Raw genomic sequence first — 13921 nt, forward strand, 5'->3', positions numbered from 1 at the left:
AGCAGAGCTCTCCCTCTATTCCCATCTCTTTTCAATAAGACTAAGACCACAGGAAAATCTTCCTTGTCATACAAGAGGGGATAAATGTCTAAATCATGTTCTTCACTTCAGCTGTTACCAGAGATCCTTTCATTAATAAAGCTGAAATTCTGATACTTGTGTTTTCTTTCTAGTGGTTAGAATCAAAAAGGAAAGAAAATAGGTTTTAGATTCCCTAATTTCAAATACTTAGACTATTAGATCAGATGAGTCTGTATTCATATTTGGTTAATGAAACACAAAATAATGCCTAGGTATCCATTCTGTACTATATTAGAAGCAACAAAAATACTTTAAGTAAAAACATTTAATTACAAATTTTAAGAATATTTTAATGTAGGACATCTAAAAAAATCTTTGATATTTGAATATATTGATAAATCAATTTTACATATACCTTCACAAAGAGGAATATCATTGGACCATCCATTTGGTTCACACTCACGGAAATTAATCCTACCTAGCAACTGATATCTGAAAATAAAAAATAACAGAGTGGTGAGCTAATGTGTATTTATATGCAATTTTGATACCATTCTGAATGTCCAGAAACTCCATTTCAGAGACAATTAACAGCATATGCATTTCCTTCCTTCCTTCCTTTCTTCCTTTTCCCTTCCTTCCTTCCTCCCTTCCATCTTCCCACTCTCCTTCCCCTCCTCTTTCTTTTCCTTTTCTTCCTTTTTTCTTTCTTTTTCTTAAATTTCTTTCTCTCTTTCTTAAATTTCTTTTCTTTCTTTCTTTAGCTTTTTTCACTTAAGAAAGGCCCTCAAGTCCTCAGGCACATGGACTTGGAATAATCATAATCCTTGGTTCATAACGCAAACTTTTTTATTATGATTTTGTGCACAATATCCTTTTATCTTTTCACTGAGTCAGTCAGTTAGTTACACTGAACAATGTTATAATCTCCTTGAACCCAAACCCAAAACCAGAAACATGGTAGAAATCAAGAGCTAACAATATGTTACCCTTCCTCCAGTTTTGTTCTATACTCCTACCCTCCACAATTATGATATTTGTGAAACATTTTGGACTTTTAACATAATCAAGGATAGCACCAAATTTCTTAGCATGTGGTTTATTTTTTATTTTAAAATTTTTATTATTTTTAATTAACTTTTTCCAGAGTGTAAGTCATCGAGACAAGTCTGTATATATAACACATTCAATGTCAAATTTATCTAACTGTGGTAACACATTAAGCCCATCCTTAAAAATCTACAATGCTTTACTTGAATGAGATATCCTTGGGACAGATGCAAAATGTACAATCATTACCAGATGCTTTAGATCAAGGTAAAGCATCCTTCTTAATATTATAGTGAACAGTCAGAGGTAAAAACTTTTTCTCAAAAACAAAATAATGGACAGCATTTTGATAAATCCAAGAGAGATAATTTTGAGAACAGAATTTTTATAAACTTCTAGATAATTATACCTAGACAATTATTTCCTTTATCTGCATATAAGGATTGTTTCACCAATTACACAAGAAAAGAAATACTTTCTGCCTCAAAAAACAAGCTTTATTTGAATGCTATTGGTTTGTTCCTAACTTTCTAAAGGAAGAAAACATTTCAATAGATTCAATGAGAGTCACAGAACTTGAAGTCAAACATTTACTCTATGACTCTGTTATAAAGGAAAAACAATTGGCTATTAAAATTCCTTCTCTGTCTCCTCTCCTTGTAACCCCTTCCAACATGGAAAGTATATTTCCAGAAACCCACTCATTTCCCCAAAGCTCTTTCAGGAATTCTGCAAAATGCTACACAAAACTGCCTAAGGCCCATATATATAGGGAAAGAGGGAAGAAAAAGAGATTGCCCAAATTGGTTGGGGAAAAGTAACAGCTCATGTTTCTGCAATCCCAGCCAGGCAAAATACCAGAAAAACTTTTTGTAGAATCCTTCCTTAAAACTATCCACCTCTAGGATCCTGAAACTGGATATCCATGTTGAATATCCTGATAAGTGGCTAGTATTCAGCTAAATTGGTACTCAGAAGAGAAAACTGGATGAGGACAAGGGGTCAAAAAGAGGGTCAGTTGACTGGCAGAACAATAGGCACAGTAAAGTCATTCTACACTGATTCCACAGCTGGGTCAAAAGGGTTAAGTCCTTCAGATAGGTAAAATAATCCCTCAAAAATATAAAAATTGCATAAAATAATGATGCTTGCTTATTTGTAAGGTCCAAGAACTTTTAATTCACTGATGAATATCTAGTCCTTTTTGGAGGCCCAAGGTGAGCAGTGGAGATTGTTACTCTCAGTCTCTAGCAGAGTTTACCCATAATTTACACAAGCAGAAGGAAGCAAAGATGAATTAAGCAGAGTCAGAGTCAGAGGTTAATATGTGGAAAATTTCTTTTATCAAATTATAAGTATTTTTTATTACTGAGATTTAGGGAATCTAGTAGAAAGAGTCTATGAGTTTTGACCCCTTCTCTTTTTTCTTTTTGAAGATTTTATTTATTTACCAGAAAGAGAGAGAGAAAGATAGAAACAGAGAGTGTGAGAGCATGAGCAGGGTCCATGGTAGGCAGAGGGGGAAGCTGGCTCCTTGCTGAACAGGGAGTCCCACTTGGGGCTCGAACCCAGGACCCTGGGATCATGACCTAAGTGGATAGGTAGAGGCTTAAATGACTGAGCCACCCAGGTGTTCCAAGTTTTGATCCCTTTTGCCAGGTCAAATGTGGAACCTAAAGGTGCCAGACTAGCCTGGATTGAGAGGGATATTTTAGAGGTGAAGAGTTGAGGCAATTGGAAATCTATTTGGTCATGTGTAATTAAAGCCAGCAGTAATAATTGAAAGTTGGGCTAAAACAGTCTTGGAAATATCTCCCTCAGGTAGTGGCCAAAGAGAGTATAATTCATAAGAACTAAGACTTATTGGGTAACAATATCTTAGGCACTCTTCAAAGGGTTTCAGTGTGTGTCATATTTATTTCTTCCACCAGTACTATGATGCATCTACTGTGTTTCTATTTCTAGAATTGAGAAAATGGAGTTAAGAGTCATTAAAATGAGAGGGGGACAAGATGGCGGGGTACTAGGAAGAGGCGTTTTTTCAGCTGGTACCCCAAAGTGAGCTGATTACCTACCAAAGAACTCCGATCACCCATGAAATCAGCCTGAGATCAGAATTATACACGTCTGGATCTCTACAGGGGCAGAAGACGCCAGTGAGCAGGTAAAGCGGAATGGGAACAGCGGACTGATATCGGAAGATAAACAAAAGGGGGAGGGAGCCACCAGAGGCGACCGGTGCAAAAGTAATACCCCGATACGAGCGAGAGTGCCCTGCGTCTAGGGACCAGCATTAACTTGGAGACTGGTTGAAAGCACTCCAAAAGAGCAAAGGATCGCGGGGGCAAATTGTGGGAATCGGGGCGGCGAGGGACAGGGGCTTAAGTCCCCGGTCCCAGACGGCCTCCCCAGCGCTGAGGCAGAGAGAGTGCGACGGAGAAAGCGGCTCCTGGTCCCTAAGCCGCCAGCGCGCCCCAGAGCGCAGGGGTTCCGGCTCCTGTGAGGGGATGGGAGCTGTGCCAGTCTGCAGAACGCACACTAGCCCTACCACAAAGCTTGAGATGCATGCGCACGTCCCGCCAGCTCTCCTGGGTTCCTAAGGCCCGGGGGCGCTTCTTGACCCCCGCCATTGTTTCAAAGTCTAAGCCGCGCGCGCTCGCGAAACTCTTCCCCGGACAGAGGCGCGCAAAAGCCCAGCCTGTGGCTTACGGACCAGCGCCCCGTTCTCAGTGCCCCAGACGCGCGCCCGACCCACAGCCGCCTCTGAAAAGAGGTGCGCGCAAGCCGGGCACTCCCAGCCCGGGCCGGCGGCAAAATCTCAGTGTGCGATCGCTGCTTGGAACCTCTCTGGCAGTCAGGAGCTCCCAGACAGCCGCCACTGCCTTGGCTTTGGGGACGAGCAAAAGATCCTGCGCCCCCAGCGTCCAAGGGGGAATTTATTCAGCTTCTGCACCCAGACTGAGGCTTCTCTCTGAGACGGAGATCAGGAAGTGTTCCAGGGTGCACCTCGACTGCACCAGAGTTGATACATCCAGCTACATCTGTTCAGTCTTCTCCCACCAAAATGACTAGGAGGAGGAATGCCCAACAGAAGAAAAATACAGAGGATGGACCTTCTGCAACAGAGCTAACGGCTATCAACATAGACAATATGTCGGAAAGAGAATTCAGGCTAACAATTATCCAGGCAATAGCTAGGTTGGAGAAAGCCATGGATGACCAAACAGAATTGATTAGGGCCGAACTGAAAGCGACCAGACAGGATGTTCACAATGTTAGGGCGGAGCTCAAAGCTACCAGAGAGGAGGTCCACAATGCTCTCAATGAGTTCCAATCCAATCTAAACTCTCTCAAAGCTAGGGTAACTGAGACAGAAGATAGAATTAGTGATCTGGAAGACAAACAGATAGAAGGATCAGGAGGAAGCCTGGAACAAACAGCTTAGATCCCACGGAAGCAGAATTAGGGAAATAAATGATGCCATGAAGCGTTCCAACGTCAGAATTATTGGAATTCCTGAAGGGGAGGAGAAAGAAAGAAGTCTAGAAGATGTCGTGGAACAAGTCCTTCATGAAAACTTTCCGAATCTCGCGAATGAAACCAGCGTTCATGTACTAGAGGCTGAACGGTCTCCACCCAAGATTATACACTCCAAAAAAACATCACGACACCTGATAGTCAAATTGAGAAATTATAATTGTAGGTATAATCTCTTGAAAGCTGCCAGGGCAAAAAGGCTCCTTAGTTACAGAGGGAAGCCCATCAGAATAATGTCAGACCTGTCCACAGAGACCTGGCAAGCCAGAAGAGGCTGGCAAGATATATTCAGGGCACTAAATGAGAAGAACATGCAGCCAAGAATACTTTATCCAGCAAGACTGACATTCAAAATGGATGGAGAGATAAAGAGTTTCCAAGACCGGCAAGGCTTAAAAGACTATGCAACCACCAAGCCGACACTGCAGGAAATATTAAGGGGGGTTCTATAAAAGAGGAAAAATCCCAAGAATAGCATTGAACAGAAATATAGAGACATTCTACAGAAAGAAAGACTTCAAAGGTAACTCGATGTCAATAAAAACGTATCTATCAATAATCACTCTCAATGTGAATGGCCTAAATGCACCCATAAAATGGCACAGGGTTGCAGATTGGATAAAACGACAGGACCCATCCATATGCTGTCTACAAGAGACCCATTTTGAACCGAAAGATACACGCAGACTGAAAGTGAAGGGGTGGAGAAGCATCTTTTCATGCCAATGGGACTCAAAAGAAGGCTGGGGTAGCGATTCTCATATCAGATAAATTAGACTTCAAACTAAAGACTGTACTCAGAGATACAGAAGGACACTACATAATCCTTAAAGGGACTATCCACTAATATGATCTAACAATTGTAATATCTATGCTCCCAATATGGGAGCAGCCAATTACTTAAGAAAACTGTTAATCAAGATAAAGAGTCATTTTGATATGAATACACTAATCGTAGGAGATCTTAACATGCCTCTTTCAGAATTAGACAGATCATCGAAGCAGAAAATCAATAAAGAAACAAGAGCATTGAATGACACATTGGACCAGATGGACCTCATAGATATATACAGAACATTCCACCCTAAAACAGCAGAATACTCATTCTTCTCAAGTGCACACGGAACCTTCTCCAGAATAGACCACATACTGGGTCACAAATCAGGACTCAGCCGATACCAAAAGACTGAGATTATTCCCTGCATATTCTCAGATCACAATGCTTTGAAACTGGAGCTCAATCACAAGGAAAAGTTCCGAAGGAACTCAAACACCTGGAAGCTAAAGACCACCTTGCTTAAGAATGCTTGGATGAACCAGGAGATCAAAGAAGAACTGAAACAATTCATGGAAACCAATGAGAATGAAGACACTTCGGTCCAAAACCTATGGGATACAGCAAAGGCGGTCCTAAGGGGAAAATATATAGCCATCCAAGCCTTGCTCAAAAGAATTGAAAAATCCAGAACACACCAGCTGTCTCTACACCTTAAAGAACTGGAGGATCAACAACAAATCAAACCAACTCCACACATAAGAAGGGAAATCATCAAGATTAGAGCTGAGATCAATGAGGGAGAAACCAGAGATACAGTAGAACGTATCAATGAAACTAGAAGCTGGTTTTTTGAAAGAATCAATAAGATCGATAAGCCACTGGCTACACTAGTCCGAAAGAAAAGAGAGAAATCCCAAATTCATAAAATTATGAATGAAAAGGGAGAGATCACAACTAACACCAAGGAAGTAGAAACAATCATCAGAAGTTATTACGAACAGTTATATGCCAATAAGCTTAGCAACCTAGATGAAATGGATGCATTCCTGGAAAAATATAAACTACCAAAATTGAACCAGGAAGAAATCGACAACCTGAATAGACCGATATCTAATAACGAGATTGAAGCAGTGATCGAAAATCTCCCAAAAAACAAGAGCCCAGGACCTGACGGATTCCCTGGGCAATTCTACCAATCTTTCCAAGAAGAAATAACACCTATTCTCCTGAAGCTGTTTCAAAAAATTGAAGCAGAAGGAAAACTTCCAGACGCTTTCTATGAAGCCAGCATTACCCTGATCCCCAAACCAGGCAAGGACCATACCAAAAAGGAGAATTTCAGACCAATATCACTGATGAATATGGGTACTAAGATTCTCAACAAGATCCTAGCCAACAACACATTAAAAAGATTATCCACCATGATCAGGTGGGAATCATCCCTGGGCTACAAGGATGGTTCAACATTCGTAAATCAATCAATGTGATACAACAAATTAATATGAGACGAGAGAAGAACCACATGGTCCTCTCAATTGATGCAGAAAAAGCATTTGACAAAATCCAACATCCGTTCCTGATTAAAACGCTCCAAAGTATAGGGATAGAGGGAACATTCCTGAACCTCATCAAATCTATCTATGAAAGACCCACAGCAAATATCATCCTCAATGGGAAAAAGCTTGAGCCTTCCCATTGAGATCAGGAACAAGACAAGGATGCCCACTTTCACCACTCTTGTTCAACATAGTATTAGAAGTCCTAGCAACAGCAATCAGACAACAGAGAGAAATAAATGGTAACCAAATTGGTAATGAAGAAGTCAACCTCTCTCTCTTCGCAGATGACATGATTCTTTATATGGAAAACCCAAAAGACTCCACCCCCAAACTACTAGAACTCATACAGCAATTCAGCAGCGTGGCAGGATACAAAGTCAATGTGCAGAAATCAGTGGCTTTCTTATACACTAACAATGAAAATACAGAAAGGGAAATTAGAGAATCGATTCCATTTACTATAGGACCAAGAACCATAAGATACCTGGGAATAAACCTAACTAAAGAGGTAAAGGATCTATACTTGAGGAACTATAGAACACTCATGAAAGAAATTGAAGAAGACACAAAAAGATGGAAGACCATTCCATGCTCTTGGATCGGAAGAATAAACATTGTTAAAATGTCTATACTGCCTAGAGCAATCTATACTTTTAATGCCATTCCGATCAAAATTCCACCGGCATTCTTCAAAGAGCTGGAGCAAATAATCCTAAAATTTGTATGGAATCAGAAGAGACCCCGAATCGCTAAGGAAATGTTGAAAAACAAAAATAAAGCTGGCGGCATCACCTTACCTGATTTCAAGCTTTATTACAAAGCTGTGATCACCAAGACAGCATGGTACTGGCATAAAAACAGACACATAGACCAGTGGAACAGAGTAGAGAGCCCTGATATGGACCCTCAACTCTATGGTCAATTAATCTTCGATAAAACAGGAAAAAATATACAGTGAAAAAAAGACAGTCTCTTCAATAAATGGTGCTGGGAAAACTGGACAGCTATATGTAGAAGAATGAAACTCGACCATTCTCTTACACCGTACACAAAGATCAACTCAAAATGGATAAAAGACCTCAACGTGAGACAGGAATCTATCAGAATCTTAGAGGAGAACATAGGCAGTAATCTCTTCGATATCAGCCACAGCAACTTCTTTCAAGATACGTCTCCAAAGGCAAAGGAAACAAAAGCGAAAATAGACTTCTGGGACTTCATCAAAATCAAAAGCTTCTGCACAGCAAAGGAAACAGTCAAAAAAACAAAGAGGCAACCCACGGAATGGGAGAAGATATTTGCAAATGACAGTACAGACAAAAGGTTGATATCCAGGATCTATAATGAACTCCTCAAACTCAACCCACACGAAACAGACAAACACATCAAAAAATGGGCAGAAGATAGGAACAGACACTTCTCCAATCAAGACATACAAATGGCTATCAGACACATGAAAAAATGCTCATCATCATTAGCCCTCAGGGAGATTCAAATTAAAACCACATTGAGATATCACCTTACACCAGTTAGAATGGCCAAAATTAACAAAACGGGAAACAACATGTGTTGGAGAGGATGTGGAGAAAGGGGAACCCTCTTCCACTGTTGGTGGGAATGCAAGTTGGTGTAGCCTCTTTGGAGAACAGTGTGGAGATTCCTCAAGAAATTAAAAATAGAGCTTCCCTATGACCCTGCAATTGCACTCCTGGGTATTTACCCCAAAGATACAGATGTCGTGAAAAGAAGGGCCATCTGTACCCCAATGTTTATAGCAGCAATGGCCACAGTCGCCAAACTATGGAAAGAACCAAGATGCCCTTCAACGGATGAATGGATAAGGAAGATGTGGTCCATATACACTATGGAGTATTATGCCTCCATCAGAAAGGACGAATATCCAACTTTTGTAGCAACATGGATGGGACTGGAAGAGATTATGCTGAGTGAAATCAGTCAAGCAGAGAGAGTCAATTATCATATGTTTTCACTCTTTTTTGGAGCATAACCAATAGCATGGAGGACAAGGGGTGTTAGGAGTAGGGAATTTGGGTAAATTGGAAGGGGAGGTGAACCATGAGAGACTATGGACTCTGAAAAACAGTCTGAGGGGTTTGAAGTGTCGGGGGTGTGGGAGGTTGGGGTACCAGGTGGTGGGTATTATAGAGGGCACAGCTTGCATGGAGCACTGGGTGTGGTGAAAAAATAATGAATACTGTTTTTCTGAAAATAAATAAATTGGGAAAAAAATAAAGAAAAAAAAAAGAGTCATTAAAATGATAATACAGTTACTGAGTTGTGGAGGTTTGGAATGCAGGGTTACTCCAAAGCCTAAGCTTTAAAATATTATATTTTATTGCCTCAAATCAAGAAATAAATGAAAATAATTAGAATCAATTCGTAATTTCCTTTTTTTTTTTTTGGTAGCATTATTCCATTTTATTTACAAGGGGTAAACTGAAGTCCAGAGGAAACAATTGACCTCCCCTAATAACAAGTGGCCAAAGAGGAGTAGAAGTCGGCCTATCTGTTGGTCTAGTCTCATTTTTGCCTTTCACCTGCTTCCTGAACTGTCCCACCAGGAGATGGAGGGAAACATAGGTGCAAGGTTAGAATTTGCCATTACTGCTGTTTGTGGCTAGATTAGGACACCCGTGGGGTCTGCCTCAGCCTGGTCAAACCTGCTGGTGAATTCTGTTGGCACACTACGTGCCCAGTGTGTCTCCAGCCAGAGCAGAGCCAGCACTCTCCAGACCCATGCCAGCCACCTCTGGGATGAGTGTACTTGATCCACGAACAGGAGGATGGGTTTGGTGGCCTCTGGCAGTCACCTGGGTTCTGATTAAATCACCTTGGCCTTTATGAAGCAGTTGTGGCTTCCTTACATATTAACCCAAAGTCATATTGACCAACACAGTTAGACTCCGAGGCCAAATCCTTTTCCAAGAGAGGTTCTGTCAAAGACCTCTATCACTCATCTTCCTTTTCCTCCTGCTCTCTGCTGGGGGTGAGGGGGGCACCATATAATTTGCCATATAAATGGGGATTCTTTTTTTTTTTAGGGATTTTAACATTGTTTTTTTTTTCCAATTTATTTATTTTCAGAAAAACATTATTCATTATTTTTTCACCACAGCCAGTGCTCCATGCAAGCCGTGCCCTCTATAATACCCACCACCTGGTACCCCAACCTCCCACCCCCCACCACTTCAAACCCCTCAGACTGTTTTTCAGAGTCCATTTCCTTTTTAAAAATGTATTTATTTATTTATTTGAGAGCGAGATCAAGAGAGCAAAAAGAAGGGGCAGAGAGGGAAGGAGAAGCAGACTTCCTGCTGAGCAGGGAGCCCCACACTGGGCTCAATCCCAGGAACCTGGGAGCATGACCTGAACTGAAGGCAGACCCTCACTTAATTGAATAAGCCACCCAGGAGGCCTCAGTTTGTAATTTCTTGATCCTATTTATATTTATGTATCATAAAATTGTACTGATATTGTTTTTCTCATGTATGAAACTTTCTTCAAAACAATTTTTGATCTGCCTAGGAATAACAGAAATCAAGAACACTGAAGAGGTATCATAGTGTTAAGGTTAGTCATGAACAGGGGTGCCTGGGTGGCTCAGTGGGTTAAGCCGCTGCCTTTGCCTCAGGTCATGATCTCAGGATCCTGGGATCGAGTCCCACATTGGGCTCTCTGCTCAGCAGGGAGACTCCTCCTCTCTCTCTCTCTCTCTGCCTGCTTCTCTGCCTGCTTGTGATCTCTCTCTGTCAAATAAATAAATAAAATCTTAAAAAAAAAGATTAGTCATGAACATCTAGTTGGTGGTTAGAGAACAGAGAGTTGATGACTATGAATGTAGTAGCATTTTTGGTCCATGTGACAAGAATAATTTGCAGACCATGGAGACCTAAAGAATGGTATTTACTATTATATCAGTGTAAAATACTTGCTTCTTCTACATTTTATAAGCTTTTATTAAAGGAGGTGTGTAATCTGATTTTGTTATCATTCCCTCTGTCCAGGATATATTGAACTCCCATATATTCTGCACATAATAGAATGTATTCAGGACTTGTTGGAATAAACTCTTATCTATATGTATATTATTTTCTAGCCCTCTTATAACTACACTCAATCTGAGTAATTATAATTAATTTTAATTTTTCAATGTTGAGGAGGTAACTTGGTATCCAAATATAATCATTTCCCTTATAGTTTAATTTTTCAGACTACTTATATGGTACTTATAAAAATGCTTATAGAAAAATAAAGTAACCTTAAAAATACTAATTAGTACAGTTCTTATTTGCTTCCTAAATTATAACTGTTTCAATTATAAACCTCTTTTAATATTGACTACATACCCCTCATTACATGTGTAAACAACCTTTGCACCATATACAAACTCTTCTCCTCTTTCAAGTTGGAAAGAACCAAAAGGAGTATCTCCAGGATGTCCACAGGGCCTTTCTAAAATGAAAAAAAGAATGATATTATTACGTAACATGGGGAAACACATTTTATGTAGGAGTTCAAGAAAAATGACATTTGATATTATATCAGTGGACATAATTGAAGATGTGCAAAAGTGAAAAATGTCAATTATCATTTTAAAATTAAACTTATCTGTATGGTTGTTTTTTTTAAATTTTAGAAGATTACAACAGCTTATTAAGAATAATGATGGCATATGAAAATCCTGAGTGTTTGATATTGTAGCAGTATTAGCTGAATTATATCACAACTGTCATTTAAATAAAGTTTTTACAAATTTCACAAATGTATGAATTATTTACCCCGACATATCCTCAATGGATTAAGAGACTCCCATTCTCCATTCTTGCATTCCATTATAATAGCTCCAAGAGTTCTAAATCCAGGTGGGCATTTATATGTAGCCCGAGTGCCCTCTGGATATGTTTGTGCAGTCCAGGCACCTAACAACACTTCAGTTTGTTTTCTTGGAGGGGGTTCTTTGCAATCTATAAACAATAAAAACAAAGTAAGTGCTTAAAGTGCTTATTTAAATTTACAATATATTTAAGTTACTTTTCCTTTTAAAAATACCTATGGTGTTACAGGTCCATCCAAAATTATGTCTTAAAATATATAACATATATATTTTTACCTTACAGAAATTGAAACAATATAAGTTTGTAAAAAAAACTTTCCATAGAAATTGTTTTCCTTTTCTATATTTTTAATCAAAATATTCTATTTAATATTTTATCACTACATTAGACATAAAAATAAATTGAAAAGCTGCAAGTACATGCCACTTCATGAAGATTATGGAATAATAGAGACATCCACTGTAGAAAGCTAAAAGTGACTTCCTTTGGGAATGCAAGTCCAACACACACACAAGTCATCGAAGGTGAGATTATTGGCACTGTCTGCTGGCTGAAATTTATGTACAAATGGAAAGTTTTAAAATGAACATAAGGAAACATTTTCTACCTCTGACCTCGTAGCCAGGGAGTTTGGGGGAGATAGTGTATACTTTATTCTTTTAAAAAAAATTATTTTTTATTTATTTTCAGCATAACAGTATTCATTAATTTTTTTCAATTTATTTATTTTCAGAAAAACAGTATTCATTATTTTTTCACCACAACCAGTGCTCCATGCAAGCCGTGCCCTCTATAATACCCACCACCTGGTACCCCAACCTCCCACCCGCCCCCGCCACTTCAAACCCATCAGATTGTTTTTCAGAGTCCATAGTCTCTCATGGTTCACCTCCCCCTCCAATTTACCCAAATTCCCTACTCCTCTCTAATGCCCCTTGTCCTCCATGCTATTTGTTATGCTCCACAAATAAGTGAAACCATATGATAATTGACTCTCTCTGCTTGACTTATTTCACTCAGAATAATCTCTTCCAGTCTATAATACCCACCACCTGGTACCCCAACCTCCCACCACCCCCCGCCACTTCAAACCCCTCAGATTGTTTTTCCGAGTCCATAGTCTCTCATGGTTCACCTCCCCTTCCAGTTTCCCCTAACTCCCTTCTCCTCTCTAACTCCCCATGTCCTCCATGCTATTTGTTATTATACATTATTCTTATTGCTGCACTGCATTCTACTATTCATTCATTGATTTGGGAAATACGTACTAGGCACTATTCTAAGTTCTGAAGATAAAACAATAAATTTTAAAAGAGACAAAGTACCTGTTTTCAAGTTTTTCCATTCTACTAGGGAAGTTATTTATTAAATAAGTAAATAAATAAATGTATAATATACATTGCAGGTAGATAAATTCTATTTAAAAAATAAAGCATGGCAAGATGATACAAACTTGAATGGGAACATTCCAAGGACGATGGAATAGGATGGAACAGAACAACATTCCTACTGCAAATTGGAAAAACAACAAACTCGTGTGTGTGTGTGTGTGTGTGTGTGTGTGTGTTGAAAGGAACTGGAAATTGTGAGGAGAAAAGGGATTAAATGAACTAAACCAAAGTGGGAAGGGCCTGTTTTATGCAAACATATAGTTTTCGGCCATTTCTTAACTGGTCATGTTTTCCAGGCTTTGCCTGAACAGAGGAATGTGATAGGAAAAGAAAAGAGACAAACTTTTGGCAGCATGTCTAACATGAAAAATTCTGAAGCCCTGCAGAATGAGGGTGCTCTGCTGGAGCATAAGTTGTTTCTTAAGAGTGGAATGGAAGTTCCTATAGTCTCATAGAAAAAGTCCTGGTAAGAAAAGAATCTTACTTCAAATACACAACTGAATCCTCATCAAAACAGTTGACATATTTCAAAGTCACTCGGGGTGAGATTTAAGAGCAGAGATCAAAACATCAGAAAAGCAGGATCAATCTCTCAGAGTGTTCTGGGATGGTGGAAGAGGAGACCAACCAGGTACTTCATAAAAACCCAAGAAGGTCTCTACCTTGAGACTTTTGAAACCAGAAGTGGACTAACTCAAAATAGAAGTGAACCCCAACCCATTTGAGTTC

At 39.5% G+C, this 13921-nt stretch overlaps 1 protein-coding gene across 2 annotated transcripts in view; it reads right to left on the reverse strand.

The window, feature by feature from the left end:
* Nucleotides 1–13921, reverse strand: part of LOC122918866 (complement factor H-like) — a 106734-nt gene that overhangs the window by 63692 nt on the left and 29121 nt on the right. For both annotated transcript variants that reach the window (XM_044267794.1, XM_044267793.1), the window contains exons 2-4: nt 11745–11930; nt 11313–11418; nt 437–513 (exon numbers count right to left, since the gene is read on the reverse strand). In XM_044267794.1, the coding sequence (XP_044123729.1) occupies nt 437–513; nt 11313–11418; nt 11745–11930 (369 nt within the window). The remainder of the gene's footprint in view (nt 1–436; nt 514–11312; nt 11419–11744; nt 11931–13921) is intronic.

Source organism: Neovison vison, chromosome 10, assembly GCF_020171115.1.
Source record: "Neovison vison isolate M4711 chromosome 10, ASM_NN_V1, whole genome shotgun sequence".
NCBI lineage: Eukaryota > Metazoa > Chordata > Mammalia > Carnivora > Mustelidae > Neogale > Neogale vison.